We start from the raw sequence: 17,765 nt of genomic DNA, 5'->3' as shown, positions 1-17,765 counted from the left end.
TATTATTATTTTTCTATTCTCTTCTAATCTCTTTCTTTCTTTCTCTCTTTCTTTGAAATGTATGATTTTAATGTATTTTTATGCTTCTGTAAAGCACTTTGAATTGCCTGGTGTATGAATTGTGCTATACAAACAAATTTGCCTTGCCTTGCCTTGCCTCACCCCCACTGTCCAAGGCATCCGAAATGTGGCACTGCAGAACAGGATGGGAATGGATATGATGTTTGCCTGCCAAGGAGGAGTCTGCCACATTACAGGTACAGACTGTTGCACTTACATTCCAGACATCAGAGACAACATGACTCATGTTGTATCACACCTAAATGACCTGCTGCATGAAGAAAGGACCAAAGACTCTGAGAAATGGAGTCTGTGGTCTTGGCTGACTGAGGGAGGATGGAAAGTGACATTGCTGAAAATACTGACACCTTTGCTCCTTTTCCTGACAGTATTTATGGTTGTAATCTGTTGTGGTATACCTCGCATCAAAGCTTTGATCACTTCACTTGTCAAATCTTCTGTAGGACAGTTCATGATTCAGTCAGAAGATGATCCCTCTCTGGACTGGGTTCCACCCTATGCTAAACTTCATGATTTTTAACACTGTTTATTAATCTAGCAATATTGTCTACTTTGATCACTTTAAACATTTTTTTTTAGTTTTCATAAATTGCCGTGATTGTTAATTGTTAATCTAGCCCAATTGATACTGTTTGATTACTTTATATTTTTAATTTTCATAAAATGTGAGTTTCAATGTTTAATTCTAGTTTGTTGTGTTAATTTGTAATGTTGATTTGTGAGCGTAATACGCTCAAATAGGGGAATGTAATGGGAATTCTTATTATTCATCTTCTCTTTCACTCAATCATAAGTATTCACTGTCTTAAAGCCAAATGAATAACCATGTCATATGATTAGGCGTGTGCGTGTGTCATAATCTGCTGACCATGACACCACGTACAGTATGTTATTATGCACTGATTAAGGGAACCTTTTGTCCTGATTGTACAACACATTATGACGTGCCTATTGTGCTGACATTGTTCTGATGATAGAACAATGTCATCCTGTCTACAAAGATAATGTATTGTATATCATCTACTTCTCCTGCTCTGGGCTCTTTCTTGTCACCTCACACTCGAGACAGCAAGGAGGGAGTCTGTCTGCAGGCATCAGAATAAACTCACAGAAAGACAAGAACGACTCTGTGCTTTTTCGTACAAAACTGCTCAGAACAATAGATAAGACAATAACCTTAAATCGAGTACCTATCCATTTAATGCACTTTGGAATTAAGAGAAATAAAATGTTTTATTTCTCTGCAACAAGGCAATAATATCTAGTCAAGAGTCTCACAAAGAAAATCAGTTCCATGTTTATTACATTACCATACCCTCAATGCACACTCAGTATTCCCTGAGGATAAAAACAGCTGATGTCTGTTTCTTTTTTTGTCTTTTTATTCACTTTTCTTTTTGGCTTACTACGTTTTTATTCTTTTTTTTGTTAACACCTGGAGCCAAGAGACGGAGATCAATTTAATCAAAAAGTCATGATATTTGATGTAAGACCAATGAAGTGGATTTACTATATTACTTTAGTTATTAATTTTCCTCTTTGGAATTATTACTTATTTATTTTCCTCATTCATTATTCTATTTTCCTCAATTGAGTGCAAAATCAATAGATGATAATTTCCCAACAAAGGACTGGTGTTACATTATGAACAACAATGATGGTACGAGAGCAAAAAGAAGAAAAAGACAGAGCTTGGCACAGATGATGTGGTTAGATGCAGTTTACCTCCTGTTGCAGCTGGATGAGCTGCTTCCTGCTGGCAGCAGCAGTCCGACTGCATGGACAAGCTTCAGCAACACCAAGACACTGGCAGGCCCCCAAGACTGCCATCTTAGAAATGATGAAATTTGGATGACATTTGTTAGAGGATATAGTATATAGGTATAAGAGTGACCTAGCATGTTACTCTGGTCCCAATACATTTATATGCTGTAGTATATAAATGTATCCAGCTAAATGTGCTGGTGACAGTTACTTTGAAAATAAGCTGCTCAGCAGTTTGGACATAAAGAGTGTCTGAATGTAAAGCCTTTGTCTGTATTCTTGACTTAATTCTCACAACTTTGAATGTCCTTCTTTCTGTCTCTCTCTAATGTTGATTGGTGCTCTCTCACCTCCAGAACACTTGCATCCCTCTCTGGACTGTATTGAGGTTTGGTTCCTTGGTAAGCTGTCTGCTCCTTCACATTCAACATGGAGAGAAGCTCCAAGCACTGCTGACTTAGAGCTGCAAACAACACAATTTTAGTGATAACAGCTAAACCAATTCCATTTGCTGATAAAAATGTGTTGGAAGCTAGAACAGTGAGATGTGGTTAAAAGGTCCAGAAAAAGTAGTAATTGGACTTTAGGTTAATATGACTTAGACTTTAAGACTTAAACTTTAGACTTTAGATGGCTTCTTTATTGATCCCAATTTGGGAAATTATTTTGTTGCAATAATTAAACATACAGACAAACACAGAATTTATACAACAATCATACACACACACACACACACACACACACACACACACACAAGCCTCAGAGGAGCAGGAGTTTGCTCCTTTAGTTCCAGTTCCAGTTCAGTCTGTTGTCGAGGTGCACTCTGAGGTATTTGTAATCCTCCACCACTGCGACATTCTCCCCCAGAATACACAGTGGTTGTGTGGTTGTCCTGTTCCTTCTGAAATCAATAACCATCTCCTTGCTCTTGGTCACATTGGTAGGCAATCTGTGGAGGGTCCAGTGATGATTTCACCTGCGGGCTGAGGTGGGCCAGGACCAGCATAATGAGTGATGTAAGGGCAACGGATTGGTAGTCATTGGGGCACGCAGGACGTCTTCCACAGCACCAGGGCTCTCTGCAGGCTCGGGCTCAGGTTGAAGAGGTGACATAGGATCACAGACAGCTGGCTGGCACAAGTTTTCAGGACTCTGGAACTGATGCCGTCAGGGCCAGCAGCCTTGCCCAGGTGCAGCTTCTCCAGCTGTCTTCTTACCTGGCCTGCAGTTAGGCAGGGGATGGTGCTAGTGGAGGGGGTGCTGTGGGGGATGGTGGGGGATTTGGGAGTTGAGTCCAAGGGAGGGATTACCATGGAGGGGTGAGGGTTGAGGGTTGGACGGAGAAAGTTTGGGCAGAGGGGGGGTGTGGAAGCTGTTTTGGATAGTGGGGAGGTGTGAAGGGGGAAATGTAGGGCCACTTCTGGCTGTGAGCTAAACCTGTTGAAAAAGTGGTTTAACTCATTGGCTCTCTTGAGGCTGCCGGCTGCTGGTCTTTAGCCTTGAGCCCCGTGATCTCCTTTCTTCCTGTCCACACATCCTTCTCTCTGTTCTGCTGGAGTTTGGCCTCCAGCTTCCTCTAGTACGCATCTCTGCTATGCCTCAGCTTCTCCCTCAGCTCGTGTTGAACACTCCTCAGTTCTTTTTTGTCCCCTGACCTCAAAGCTTGTTTCTTCTTGTTCAGCAGACTTTTCAGTTCACTGGTGATCCAGGGCTTGTTGTTGGGATAGCAGCGTACAGTCCGGGTTGGCAATATGGTCTTCAGAATTTGATGTACTCTGTGATACACTCTGTCAGGCTATTGATGTCCTCCCCATGTGGCTCAAACAACACACTCCAGTCTGTTGTCTCAAAGCAGTCCTGTAATGACTCATTAGCCTCCTGTGTCCACCTCCTCACTGTTCTCGTGGACACAGGCTGCCTTTGGACAAGAGGGACATACCAAGGTTGTGAGGATCCACTAGATCTGTCTACTCCTAGTGTTCTCTGTTTCCATTTTCCCTAGTGTTTGTCTGTTCCCCTGTCTGTCTCAGCTGAGTGTTTCCCTGCTTGGGGCCAAGCCCAACAGAGGTGTTAACAACACCAAGCTGTGATCAGCTCTGCCTAGAAGGGGAAGAGCAGTGGCACTGTATGCACCCCCTGCATTAGCATACAGTAAGTCTCTGATGGGACAGTTGATAAACTGGTTGAAAGTTGGCAGAGTTTTGTCCAAGTCTCCAGAAATGACTACAAACGCATTTGGTTGCCACATTTGTAGCTCTGCTATGGTGGAGTGGATGACGTCACCCACTGCTTCCCCATCAGCCTTCCGAGGGATGTAAACAGTGATCACAATGGCGGACGTGAACTCCTGAGGCAAATAATAAGGCCGCATCCCCAAAAGTAGCGGCTCAATGTCCAGGCTACAGAAACATTCCTTAACGGTAACATGTCCGGCATTACACCACTTCTCATTCACAAACAGCACAATCCCTCCTCCCCTCTTCTTACCACTCCGAGCCACGTCTCTGTCCCCCCTCACTCAGCTGAAGCCGGGTACCTCCGCGCTCCAGTCCAGGATGTCTGAATGCAGCCACTACTCAGTGAAGGCCATAAGGCTGCACTGTCGGAGTCCTGACCAGCGTGACAAGTTCGTCCGTCTTATTTGCTAAGGACCTCTCATTCCCTGTGATGATCGCCAGAACCAACAGTCTGTATCTCTGTGCCTTCACCCTCCATTTGACTCAGGCTCTGCATCCCCAACATCGTCTCTTCAGCTCGTTTGGGATTACAATCTTCTCTCCAGGCAGCAGCGTGGGTTTACACAATGTGATCAGCTGCTCGCGTGTGTAGACAATGCCCCCACTCCCCTCTGTAACAGCTCTCCATTACAAATAGTGTAAAAAGTAACAGAAAGGCCACCAAAAAAGTTGTAAAACTGCACGCGAACATCGCGACACAGTTACCAAAAACACAGTTAAGAAATAGAAATTAAAAGAAACAGAAAAAACACACTAAATGAACAAAAACAAACAAAAACGACGGAGCCACTGCAACAGGCTGCCACCTAACACAGCACCATCTTGCACAGATTTAGTGAAGATACACGTTCTGACTGTTGGTGACGTGGAGTCACAAACTATGGTTTGGTGATTCAAGTCAGTACTTTCAAGACTGAGCCACTTCACTTCACAAATTAGAGATAATATGTGCATACATGTCGTGGTCATCTCAAAATGAGTTTGCATTATTTACCAGAATTCTCTGCTCGGAGCTGCTGGATCTCACTCTGTCTTTCCTCCAGGTTATCAGTCAGAGTCTTGTTCTCATTCAGAATTCTGATAACAACAACAATAACGATAAAGTAACAATACAAGTCTATGAAGATACCATGGAAATAAGTGTATGAGGAGAAAATCTGACCTGTTGTATTTCTGCTCCCAGGAGTGGTGTGACCTTTTCATCTGTACCTGATTGAAACTGAGTTCCCACTGCAAGCTGTTCACCTCCTGCAAGAGATAGAAGCAAGATTAGATTAGATTAGATTAGATTTCTTTATTGTCCCATAGGGATATTTGTTGTCACATCAGACAGGTCAGTTTCTTCAGGCATTGGTCAGATTTTGTATGACTCACATCACATTTACATTTACATTTACATACACTAGTAAAAACTCACAAGACAGACGCTAACAAACCGACAGACAGAGACGTGATGCCGCCATCAAACGCTGACAGGCTGTGTGTCGTCGCAGCAGAGCATGCGCCGTTCACCAGACCTGGGCCTGGGCGATACCGCGTGTATCTATTAGCAACATTTCATAATGAGTATTTTTTAAGTTGTTTGACAGGATTATAACCCAATTAACACATAACACCAAGCCACGTGTATCTAGTTTTACTATATATAAGGTTATAAACAAACAACTAATGTAAAGTCTCATGACATTTTCCATGACAAAAAATTGTTACGAGCATCCTGGCCCCTGTTCAGACAAACATTATGTTATCCTGTCTCATGCGGCTAACTTGGATCATCACATACGGAAAACAAGGAATGCTTTTTTATACTAAATTTTCCACTTTCTGTCATAGGTTAAGACTTTAGTAATCAACCTTACTTCAACAATTACCCACCGATTATAAAACTCAGCCACATTTAATAAAAAAAGAATTGTTTCAGTCTACATGTATCCACTGTATACCGATGATGCAAGTACATTTCATACATTTCCAGTGTTACATTTCATCTAAATGTCATTATCAATCATTCTACAGGTCTGATAACAGTCATGTATATTTAAATTAAGATACACCCAGAGATTTGAATATTCAGATCACTCCCTATTTACTATATAGTGAACTATACTTATGGTCCTCCATTTTGTTTGAGTGTAAAATCTATTCAATATATAGAAACTTTAAAATCCTCACAATGGAACAAAAAAATACTGTCTATGGCATGAACACTACTTTCTGCTAACAATCCCACAATGCAATTTACATTGCCATTTTATAGTTTCAGAAATGATTCATAAGTGTCTGAAATCTCATTTACTGGGCACTACAGAGTGTTTAATTTGTAGGGAATAGTGAATGAGGGAAGAAGGGAGAGACTGGGAACACTTCTTATAGAATAAAAAAAAACAAATCCTGGCTCAGGCCATCCTACCAACAATCAAATCAAGCTAACTCAGTTATGTACTAAAACACAAGCATGGTTAGTGATGTTGAAATGTTACGTTCAAATATGGTTTACATGTTTAACTATAAACCGTGTTAAATTCTTCTTTCGTATTCTTGACTTCAAATTTTCAGATAGAATTAATCAATTTTGTGATGTGTGAAGTGTTACCTTTTGGCTTTGATAAAAAGTACAACCACAATTAGCTAATGACTGTTGACTAGAAACCTACTATTGAAAGTTAAAGCAAACAAAACAAGCCCTTATTTGACCAGCTTACACTTACTATTACCTTCTCCAGAGCTTTGGTCTTCTCCTCACTTTTCTGCAACAGAATTTTGGTGTGACTTGTGGCTTTGTCAAGAATGGCCTGTGTGAAGATGAACAGTATTTAGTTAAGCTTAGTTTTTTTTGTATTTAAAACCCTGGGACCCCCTCTCTTAGATCACCAGGTAACAAGGACACCAACTAAGTAGCATTCTTGATGGATACTTGGTTCGTCCACTCTCTGGACCGCCTTGTGATTCCAAGTGAACTACAGTGATGCCCTCACCTAGAGACCATATTCATAACCTGTAAACCCTTTTATTCAATCCAGGAGTTCTCCTTGTTTTTTCTGGTCGGTGTTTACACACCACCTGAGGTCTGTATTAGTGAGATTTTACAACACCTGGCAGCCCCCTGAAGAAGCTCGAAGTTGGAGGCGATAAGGGAAAGTGGATAGTGGTTCTTGATCATGATGTCACTGAGACCCCTGTAGTCAATGCAAGGCCTCAGAGTCCCAGCCTTCTTATCCATGAAGAAAAACACCAGTCCAGCAGGTGAAGATGAAGAGCGGATGATGCCAGCCGCCAGAGAGTCATTTGTGTAGGTCTCCATGGCCTCTCTCAAGGGGGCTGACAGTGAGTACAGGTGTCCCTTGCGTGGGGACGTGCCAGGCTTAAGGTGGGTGCAGTCATAAGGGCGATGAAGAGGCAGAGAGGCAGCCTTCGCTTTGCTGAGGACTTCCCTGTAGTCATGGTACTCTGGTGGAACTGCTGACAGATCAGGAACAAAGCTCGTAGTGGAGGAACGTTGTGGCTTGTTTGAGGTAGACGTGGTGGTATGAAGCTCCCAGGATGAAGTGCTACATACAACCAGGTCTGCCAAACACGGATACCCCAGGATGACAGGGATGCAAGGTGCTCTCAGGATGTGGAACTGGATGGTCTCATGGTGGTTTCCGGACAGCAGAACGTGGATAGGTGTAGTCTGGTGGGTTACAACTCCAAGCAGGTAACTTTCGAACACACTGGCAGAGATGGGTCTGAAAAGTGGAACCCAATCTATCCACAGCTGACGAGTGAGCTCCTCACCCATGATGCTGGAATCAGCCCCAGAGTCTATGAAAGCAGCCTGAGTGTGAGAGGAGACTCTTAGACTGGAACAGTGGTCCTCGAGGGGAGGAGGACTGAGTGGAGGTGTGGATCACCAGTAACTCCCTGGCTAATGGTGAGCCCTGCCTTTTGCTGGGCATTGGAAGACGGCCGGGGAAAGAGTAGTGATCTGCTGGCACCCAGCTGTGCTGTGCACGGTTACCTGCAGCTCTGGTACGTTAGTCTACTCGTTGTCTACCTGTTTGTTTTATTTCCCACTTGGCTCCAGCTGATTCATGCAGAGCGGAATTTTTAGGCTGTGCGTTTGAGCCACACATCCAAGCTCACATCCTCTGGTTGTCCTCCCGGTTCTTACTCCCCCTTGCCCAATTGCCCATTTTAGTGTGTTTAACTGGTATGTGATTTTATTTATCTATACTCGCTTTTGAATAATTTTTGATAGTAAAATTGGTTTTACAGTTTTTTTTTCCATTGGTTTGGCTCATTTCTTGAAAAAGAAATTACATTGTCAAAACTCTAAGATCATTTGGCAAAAAAGTCCTGCAGTTCAGCACAACACCATAGCTCACTTGCAAAAGCTCATATCTCTCCCAAAACTGTTCACTCATGCTTCAAAACTAAATTCCTGTCCCATAAAATAGTCAGTGCCGCCAAAAGTGTAGAGTACCCGGCCTTCTTGGAGTCCCTGGGAGGGGTACTGGAAAGTCCTCCGACCGGGGACTCCATCGTTCTGCTGGGGGACTTCAATGCTCACGTGGGTAGCGACAGTGATACCTGGAGGGGTGTGACTGGGAGGAACGGCCTCCCTGATCTGAACCCGAGCGGTGTTCTGTTGTTGGATTTCTGTGCTAGTCACACTTTGTCAATAACAAACACCATGTTCAAGCATAAGGATGTCCATCAGTGTACGTGGCACCAGGACACCCTAGGCCGGAGGTCAATGATCGACTTTGTAGTCATATCATCTGACCTTCGGCAGTATGTCTTGGACACTCGGGTGAAGAGAGGGGCTGAGCTGTCAACTGATCACCACCTGGTGGTGAGTTGGATCCACTGGCAGGGGAGGAAGCGGGACAGACTTGGCAGACCCAAACGTACTGTGAGGGTCTGTTGGGAATGTCTGGCGGGACCCGCTGTCACGGAGGTCTTCAACTCCCACCTCTGGGAGAGCTTTGACCAGATTCCGAGGGAGATTGGAGACATAGAGTCTGAATGGACCATGTTCTCCACTTCCATTGTTGATGCAGCCGTCCATAGCTGTGGCCGTAAAGTCGCCGGTGCCTGTCGTGGCGGCAATCCCCGAACCTGGTGGTGGACACCGGAAGTAAGGGATGCCGTCAAGCTGAAGAAGGAGTCCTATCGGGCTTGGTTGGCTCATGGGACTCCTGAGGCAGCTGACGGGTACCGGCAGGCTAAGCGTGCGGCGGCTCGGGCGGTTGTAGAAGCAAAAACTCGGGTCTGGGAAGAGTTCGGGGAGGCCATGGAGGAGGACTACCGGTCGGCCTCGAAGAAATTCTGGCAAACCATTCGGCGCCTCAGGAGGGGGAAGCAGCTCCCTATCAACGCTGTTTACAGTGGAGGTTGGGAGCTGTTGACCTCAAATGGGGACATTGTCAGGCGGTGGAAGAGATACTTTGAGGATCTCCTCAATCCCACTGTCATGTCTTCTGCAGAGGAAGCAGAGACTGGGGACTCGGAGGTCGATTCATCCATCACCTGGGCTGAAGTCACTGAGGTAGTTTGCAAGCTCCTCGGTGGTAAAGCTCCGGGGGTGGATGAGATCCGCCCTGAGTACCTCAAGTCACTGGATGCTGCAGGACTGTCCTGGTTGACACGTCACTGCAACATCGCGTGGCAGTTGGGGACGGTGCCTCTGGACTGGCAGACTGGGGTGGTGGTCCCTCTGTTTAAAAAGGGGGACCGGAGGGTGTGTTCCAACTGTCGGGGGATCATACTCCTCAGCCTCCCTGGGAAAGTCTATTCCAGGGTACTAGAGAGGAGAATCCAGCCGATAGTCGAACCTCGGATTCAGGAGGAACAATGCGGTTTTCGTCCTGGCCGTGGAACACTGGGCCAGCTCTATACCCTCCACAGGGTGCTTGAGGGTTCATGGGAGTTTGCCCAACCAGTCCACATGTGTTTTGTGGACTTGGAGAAGGCATTCGACCGTGTCCCTCGCGTCATTCTGTGGGAGGTGCTCCGGGAGTATGGGGTTGGAGGCCCTCTGCTGAGGGCTGTACAGTCCCTGTACAACCAGAGCAGGAGCTTGGTCCGCATTGCCAGCAGTAAGTCGGACCTGTTCCTGGTGCATGTTGGACTCCGCCAGGGCTGCCCTTTGTCACCGGTTCTGTTCATTATTTTTATGGACAGAATTTCTAGGCACAGCCAGGGGCTGGAGGGGGTTCGGTTTGGGAGCCGGCAGATTTCGTCTCTGCTTTTTGCAGATGATGCTGTCTTGTTGGCTCCCTTGAGCCAGGACCTTCAGCATGCACTGGGGCAGTTCGCAGCCGAGTGTGAAGCAGCTGGGATGAGAGTCAGCACCTCCAAGTCCGAGGCCATGGTTCTCGACCGGAAAAAGGTGGTTTGCTCCCTCCGGGTTGGAGGAGAGTTCCTGCCTCAAGTGGAGGAGTTTAAGTATCCTGGGATCTTGTTCACAAGAGAGGGAAGAATGGAGCGTGAGATTGACAGACGGATCAGTGCAGCGTCAGCAGTAATGCGGTCGCTGTATCGGTCTGTCATGGTGAAGAAGCTGGGCTGGAGCTGAGCTGAAAGGCGAAGCTCTCGATTTACCGGTCAATCAACGTTCCTACCCTCACCTATGGTCATGAACTTTGGGTCATGACCGAAAGAACGAGGTCCCGGATACAAGCGGCTGAAATGAGTTTCCTCCGCAGGGTGGCAGGGCGCTCCCTTAGAGATAGGGTGAGGAGCTCTGTCACCCGGGAGGAGCTCAGAGTAGAGTCGCTGCTCCTCCACATCGAGAGGAGTCAGCTGAGGTGGCTCGGTCATCTCTACCGGATGCCCCCTGGACACCTGCCTAGGGAGGTGTTCCAGGCATGCCCCACCGGGAGGAGGCCCCGAGGAAGACCCAGGACACGCTGGAGTGACTATGTCGCTCGGCTGGCCTGGGAACACCTCGGGGTCCCCCCGGATGAGCTGGAGGAGGTGTCCAGGGAGAGAGAAGTTTGGGCGTCCCTGCTCAGACTGCTGCCCCCGCGACCTGGCCCCGGATAAAGCGGGTGAAAATGGATGGATGGATGGATGGTGCCACCAAAATGCAAAGATCCTTCTCAATTGCTTTGGCTCATTTCTTGAAACAGACTGGATGTTCTCAACACTCTTGGTGCTTTTGCCAAAATAATCTGGATGGTTCAGCACGACACCATGGTTCACCTGCAAAAGCTCATATCTCTCCCAAAACAGTTCACTCGTGTCAAAACTAAATTCCTTTCTCAAATAAATAGTCAGTGCCCCCAAAATGCATCGTCTCTTTGGCATTGTGTAAGTACTGCAAGTCAAAATGTTTAGATGTTTTGTCACTATGGCAAAGGACCATTGATATATCCCTCATGTTCACCTCTCAGTCTTAGCCCAGTCCATTGATAATGGTTACTGTACTAGTTTTTTTTTGTTTGTTTGTTTTTGTTTTTGTTTTTTTGTCTAGCTAACTGAATACAATTGTGTGTAAAACTGGCAAAAAAATAAAATAAAATAAAATAAAAATAGGATTTCATGGTAAGAGTAGCCTCCAAGGTTTGACATCACACATTGCACTCATACTGGCAAGGAAATTGTGACCATTATTATTATTATTCAGACATATAAAGTAACTTCCATACATTGGAGTAAAAAGAAAATGCATAGAGCATAATATACTGTGATATAAACACATAAAAAAAACAAGGAAAATTATATGTAGCCTACAGTGCTGTTAATAAAGCTGGAGTTTTACAACTAACATTTCTTCACTGGTTACTGTCCTCACCCTCCCTTTCCTGACCACCATCCTTGCCCTCCTGGCTGTCCTCCTCACCCTCCTGGCCATCCACACACTGCTGTCTGTCTGGCCATAGATTCTCGTCCACATCACAGCGTATATTCTCCCTTGCAATGTAAGGAGGGAAGAAACAGCGAGCATGTTGCAACCATCCCCTACATTGATCTCCTGTAATATCTTCACATGCAGCATCCATTGCATGGAGCTGGGACCTCTGATTTTGATTTTGCTCATACGCTCTCCACCTCCAAGCGGAGAAAAACTCCTCAATAGGATTGAGGAAAGGAGAGTAAGGTGGTAGGAACACCATGACCATCCTTGAATGAGTAGTGAACCAGGCCCTGATGAGCGGGTCACGGTGGACATTCACATTGTCCCACATAATGACATAGTTTGGTAGGTGAGGCCATACAAGACCTCTCTCATTTTCAAGGATCAAATCAGAATAAAGGCGGTCCAAGAAGATGAGGAGCTTCTGTGTATTGTATGGACCAAGACTGGGGATGTGAGTGGCCACACCATTCTCAGAAACAGCAGCACACATAGTTATATGGCCCCCTCGCTGGCCTGGGACATCCATCATGGCCCAGTGGCCAATAATATCGCGGTCACGTCTTCGGCCCTTGACCAGGTTGAAGCCAGCTTCATCCACAAACACAAGGATGTGAGGGGTCCCGTTTCCTTCCAATGCCATTATTCTCTACAATGCAGTAAAAAAAAAAAATCATCAAATCATCAGATAGATCTGCTTGGGAGGCACTAATTGCAGCTCCTTGATCCCTTTTCTTATCGTATGTTATATTCTTCGAAATAAGGATTATAATGATAATTGTATCATACAGTAAACTGCAGTTTTCTGTTGCAGTTTTTAGGCAAAATGTTGAAGTCAGATAAAGCAAATACTTGGATTCAGAAATCAGGTAAAGGGGGTACTGAAGCCAAAACAGTTTGGGAACCACTGCTTAATTGTAAAAAGTTTATAATATAGACAACCAGTAACTGACTTATATGTACATACTGGTACCACAGTTCTTTGACTCTATCAGAGTTCCTCTCAAATGGTACCCTGTAAAGTTGCTTCATGGTCATCTGATGCTTATTCAATATCCGGTGTATTGTGAAGACGCTTCTAGAGCTGACATTTTAGAATATGGCATTGTCTTGTAGAATTGCAGCGCGGATGCAGCTCAATGTGATGGCATTATTTGCCATCACCATGTTACAGATCTCTTGTCCTTGTTGTTCATTGAGAAGTTTTCCTCTGCCACCTGTGCGAGATTGTCGTCCAATTCTAGACATAGAATTCAAAAGGGCAATACTATATTACCATTTGTAATGTATGCCTTATGTCTTTCTTACAGAATGAGTTACCAATATAATTGTATTGTTGTTTTACTTACAGTAACTTTACCACAATTCTAATGCATAACTGCACAGTGACTGGAATACTACTGTAAACTGCATCATCAATAATTCCATAGTTTATTTTCTCAAATATTTTTCTTGTCATTTTTCGTATCATAACATCCCATTGAGGTAAGATATTACTGTAGGCCTATAACACACACACACACACACACACACACACACACACACACACACACGCACAGGCTGCACTCGCTGACCTGCCTCCGCCATTGTGAGGTGATGGTTGAGAACATTGTCTATAATTGTGGCCTGAATTTCATCCAGGACAGCATGGTGCCTTTTTGCTCCTCAGCCTCTTCCCCCTGTTCCACCACCACAGACCCTTACTCCTCCTCCTCTTCTTCTTCCTCTTCCTCGAGCAAGCAGTTGTCCTTGTTCATTTACTTGGCCAGATGCCTCCATGTTCAGAAATTGTACTGGTCCTGGTCAAGCTCTATATATATGTGTTTAGCCGCATTCACAATCATGGACAGCACCTGTCAGGTAACTAAGCATACTGTTTGATTGGTCATCTGAGATGTGTGAAACTCCTCCTTCATTGGTCAAGGTCTAGTTTCACCTGACTGTCAATTACTGTAATCAATTTATCAAATGTTACAAGTGATTCATATATGGTATTCATGGTATTATGTTCTTGACTAATTTTGACAACTGAACAGACTATTGTGCATGTGATAACTTATACAATGAAATGATGCTGACATGTTTTGGAGAGAACAACCATGAGACAATCAGTTTAGATCAACAAGATCAATTCACTTGGAAATTGTGCTAAATGTAGGCTAACTGAACTAACTGTAGGCTACCTGTACTTAATCATTTAAGATAAGATGTACTGAGATATTGAGACATGTACTAAGACATTTGCAATTTGATGAAATGAATGAGAAATTCAATTCTGTTGCCAAGTGGTTTGGAGGTTTGCCCATGTTATCTGGGAGAATGTAATTTCTGTTTCAAGAAATGAACCAAACCAATGGAGAAAAACTGTAATTGGAACCGTCTCGCCCTGTGGTATTTGAACCTGTGTGACCTTGGTTACTAAAGCAAACCTTTGTTAGGATTTCCTAGGGTGTAATTTCCCAGGTGGCGTTGTCGCATGTAATATCTGGTATCTCTCCATATTTAACACTCCACTGCTCTTGCCACACATGATTAGCCAGATTGTACTGTTATGGGTAGGTTTAGGACCCAATTGCAGTACCACCAGTACATGGAAGTCGCTTTCACTGACTTCAATCTCAGGCGTGATAGAGACAGATGAGCCGTAGTACAGGTCAATGTCCTGTTCTGAACTTTTGTCTCTCAAAGTACAAGATGCGGCAAGATCAGTGTTCGGTTTGGAACCATTGAGAGTCCCTTGAAATGTTTGGCGAGCCAAACAATCAACAGTCACAGTCAGACAGAGATCCAGGAAATGTAGGGCAAAACACACAAATACTGAAGGCAGAGGTATTTGTGTGTTATTACATATGGGGGGTGGGAGGGTTGGGTTTTTCGTGTTATTCTGTTTTTATTTATATTGTTTTTAACTCTTGTAAAGCACTTTGTGTTGCACTATGTATGAAAAGTGCTATATAAATAAAATTTGATTTGATTTGATTTGATTTACCAGAGAACAGAAGATCAGGCAAAGTCAAAGGCAGACAGGTCCAGTAACAAGAGAACAGTCTGATAAGAATGCTGGAGAGTCTTGTGTGATTCAAAGAGCAATCTGGCACTTAGATGGGCATGGTTGGCAGGGGAGCGATAGTGGAAAAATACTGACAGCACAGGTGAACAAATGAGAAGACATGGCAGCAGGTAAGGTAATGTGACAGTAAGATGCAGACATGCAGTACTTCAGTATATATGTGTTGCTGTACCTTCCCTTGTAAGATCTTCAGAGCTTCATATTTGCCTTCAAGGTAACGATGTGCGACCTCCAGTTCACAACACAATACATTTATCACCTGCCAACACAGCAGCACCATCAGTTACAGTTTGCCAGGCTCGAGTCAAGTGGACAAAGTTACAGCATATCAATTACAGTTTTTCTTCACTTTTCCTACCTCAGATGCTTCCTGTAGTCTGTCTTTCAGCTCATCTTTGGACAGCTCAACCAGGGAGTCTACGGATTTACAATGAGTGTGCATTAGAGGTCATAGAAAATGTATATGTGTATGTGTCTTTTCTAGTAGTTTTGTGTGAGAAGAGCTAGTTGGAACTTTATACATTTAGAGTGAAGACACATTTGCAAAGTGACTTCCTCAAAGCGCTTCAAAAGGCTGTTAGCACGGTCAGCACTTGGGTTTGTGGTTAAACCTGCAATTGCAATAAAGTGGTGTGTTGTGATTGTATGGTGCCAATACCATGGTATGTAACAAAATACAATGAGTGAAAAGTAGCCAAAAAGCCCTGCGGAACTGCTGAGTTGGTGACACACACAAACTTGATAAAACTTCTTAGTTTTGTGCATTTCTTTATTATTAACATTAATTATTTATATAACAATAATTATTATTAACAAATTAACCCAAATGTGTCTTTTGTGAAGTGAAAGATGAAGTGATACCTACTATTTCAATCAAAGTTGAAATTTGATTGAAATTTGAGTACTTGATGCTATCTTTCCTGTACGATTTGATTCTTGTTTAGTTCCTTTGTTACAGTAAATGGTCAGTTCATATACATTCTTACCAAGGTGCAACAGCTTCCAGTGGGTTCTCTGCTGTGTCTCTGCAGTTTTCAGTCCAGGGATCGAGGCTGCCTCTCCTATTTGCGTGCTGTGTCTGAGCCATTCTGCTCCAGGTAGCAAGGTCTCTATGGCACTAGCGAAGGTTTGGCTCTTCTTCCTTGTGGAGCTGGTTGCTGCGCTGACTCCCATTCCATCACCCAGGTCTCCATCCACCATGTCATCATCCAAGCTGCAGGCCTCACTGACCTCCTGCATCTGCACCAGGTCAAACCTTACATTACATTCACCAGTCTGGCTCTGCTTAACCACATATTGATTTGATCAAACTTAAATGGGTAACCCAAACCACACACATACTTACTTCTCGTGATTTCGTATTCCATGAGATGATATAAATCATCACCTGTTAGAGACTTTAAACATTTAAACCATTTAAACCCAGATAACCATCCCTTTCTTATGTCCGGTTGTGTTAGGCCAGTGTGGACTGGACAGCTATTATCTATGGTTATCTTGATATTTTATAAGTTTTCTTCATCAATGTGATGAAGTATATCTAATATCTAATTTGCTGGATTAGGCAAAAACAGGCATTCCTATCTGGTTATATTATCTATACAGTGTGTCTTTGGCCTGGGACAGGGGATCAGGTCATTACTCAACACCTACCAACTGACTTAGAGCTGTGGTTCAGGTTACCTACCAACTCAATAGAGCACCATGTACTCTGTTAACCAGAGCAGCCACTTGTTTATTAACATGTGGCCTGTGGTGAAAAAAGGATTTTTTTTTTTCCCCTCAGATTGTGCAAATATTTAGAAGTATAAGGAGGTAAAAGTCATTTTATTCTGTTGGCCAAATACATCATTCTAAAACTGTAAAAACGAACAAAGTTATTATTAATTTAGAATATGTGCAGTGTTTAATGATATTAACCATAGAACTTGAATTTCCGATAGGCTTTGGCAAATAATTATTCATAGTTATGTTCAGTTACAGAGTTGTTATGTCATCCATCATACTGTTCTAGTATTGGTAATGGATCACAGGATTAGTCTGCAGATTGCTGCTGTCTGTAGCTGATTCATTTATGGAAAAACTTTATGAAAGAGACAAACAAAACCTGAACTATGGGCCTAACATATTTGTTCAAGAGATACCTTGGGGATTCTAATGAAAAGCAGAATTTTCCTTCAATGTTTAGAATTATTTGTTTCTTATTAATTACTAGGTCTTACCTGTAACTTTGAAGATAACTTTATATTCCTTGGTGCTTTCGAACTTCCAGCTAAACAGAGACAAAGATAAAGTGCAGTAAACTTTTGCCCAAGTTTACCTAATGAAAGCAAGAACAAGTTTCACATATTTATCCGTTCAGTTCCGTGTTACAAACACTACTATGTACCTCCCTCCACCAGCGGTGTAGTCTCTAAACCTCCAGCAGCATCAAGTTAAAGTTGAAACATGATCTACTTCCGGTGAAAGTCTTGGAAAATAAACTCCATATATTTTTAAGAAAAAATAAAGTATGACACTGGAAACAATTAGCTTCCTTACTTAAGAATAACTCAATTAGGAAATAATTTTTTGTAAAAATGTACAAAAATGTGATTTTCATGAAAGATACCATATTTAATCTATGACAGATAATGAGCAATTTTAAAACTTTTCTGTGTTCTCAATAAAATATAATTTCTAGTCAAAGTTTTTAAAATGTCATCCTTATTTCCTAATTGCGTATAATATATGTATTCAAGAAAGACTAATTCAGTGAATTTAAGTT

At 43.4% G+C, this 17,765-nt stretch overlaps 1 protein-coding gene across 1 annotated transcript in view; it reads right to left on the bottom strand.

The window, feature by feature from the left end:
- ccdc125 (coiled-coil domain containing 125) overlaps positions 1–17,338 on the bottom strand; it is a 76,583-nt gene extending 59,245 nt beyond the window's left edge. Inside the window, 9 exon segments of the mRNA XM_076730461.1 lie at positions 1,807–1,911; positions 2,196–2,308; positions 5,077–5,159; positions 5,245–5,330; positions 6,797–6,874; positions 15,171–15,257; positions 15,357–15,415; positions 15,985–16,237; positions 17,221–17,338. Of these exon segments, the coding sequence (XP_076586576.1) occupies positions 1,807–1,911; positions 2,196–2,308; positions 5,077–5,159; positions 5,245–5,330; positions 6,797–6,874; positions 15,171–15,257; positions 15,357–15,415; positions 15,985–16,237 (864 nt within the window). The 5' untranslated portion in view covers positions 17,221–17,338.
- Positions 17,339–17,765: the final 427 nt, after the last annotated feature.

Source organism: Chaetodon auriga, chromosome 5 (assembly GCF_051107435.1).
Source record: "Chaetodon auriga isolate fChaAug3 chromosome 5, fChaAug3.hap1, whole genome shotgun sequence".
NCBI lineage: Eukaryota > Metazoa > Chordata > Actinopteri > Chaetodontiformes > Chaetodontidae > Chaetodon > Chaetodon auriga.
Note: the sequence above shows the minus strand (reverse complement) of the source record. Positions and strands in the feature narration are given on the sequence as shown.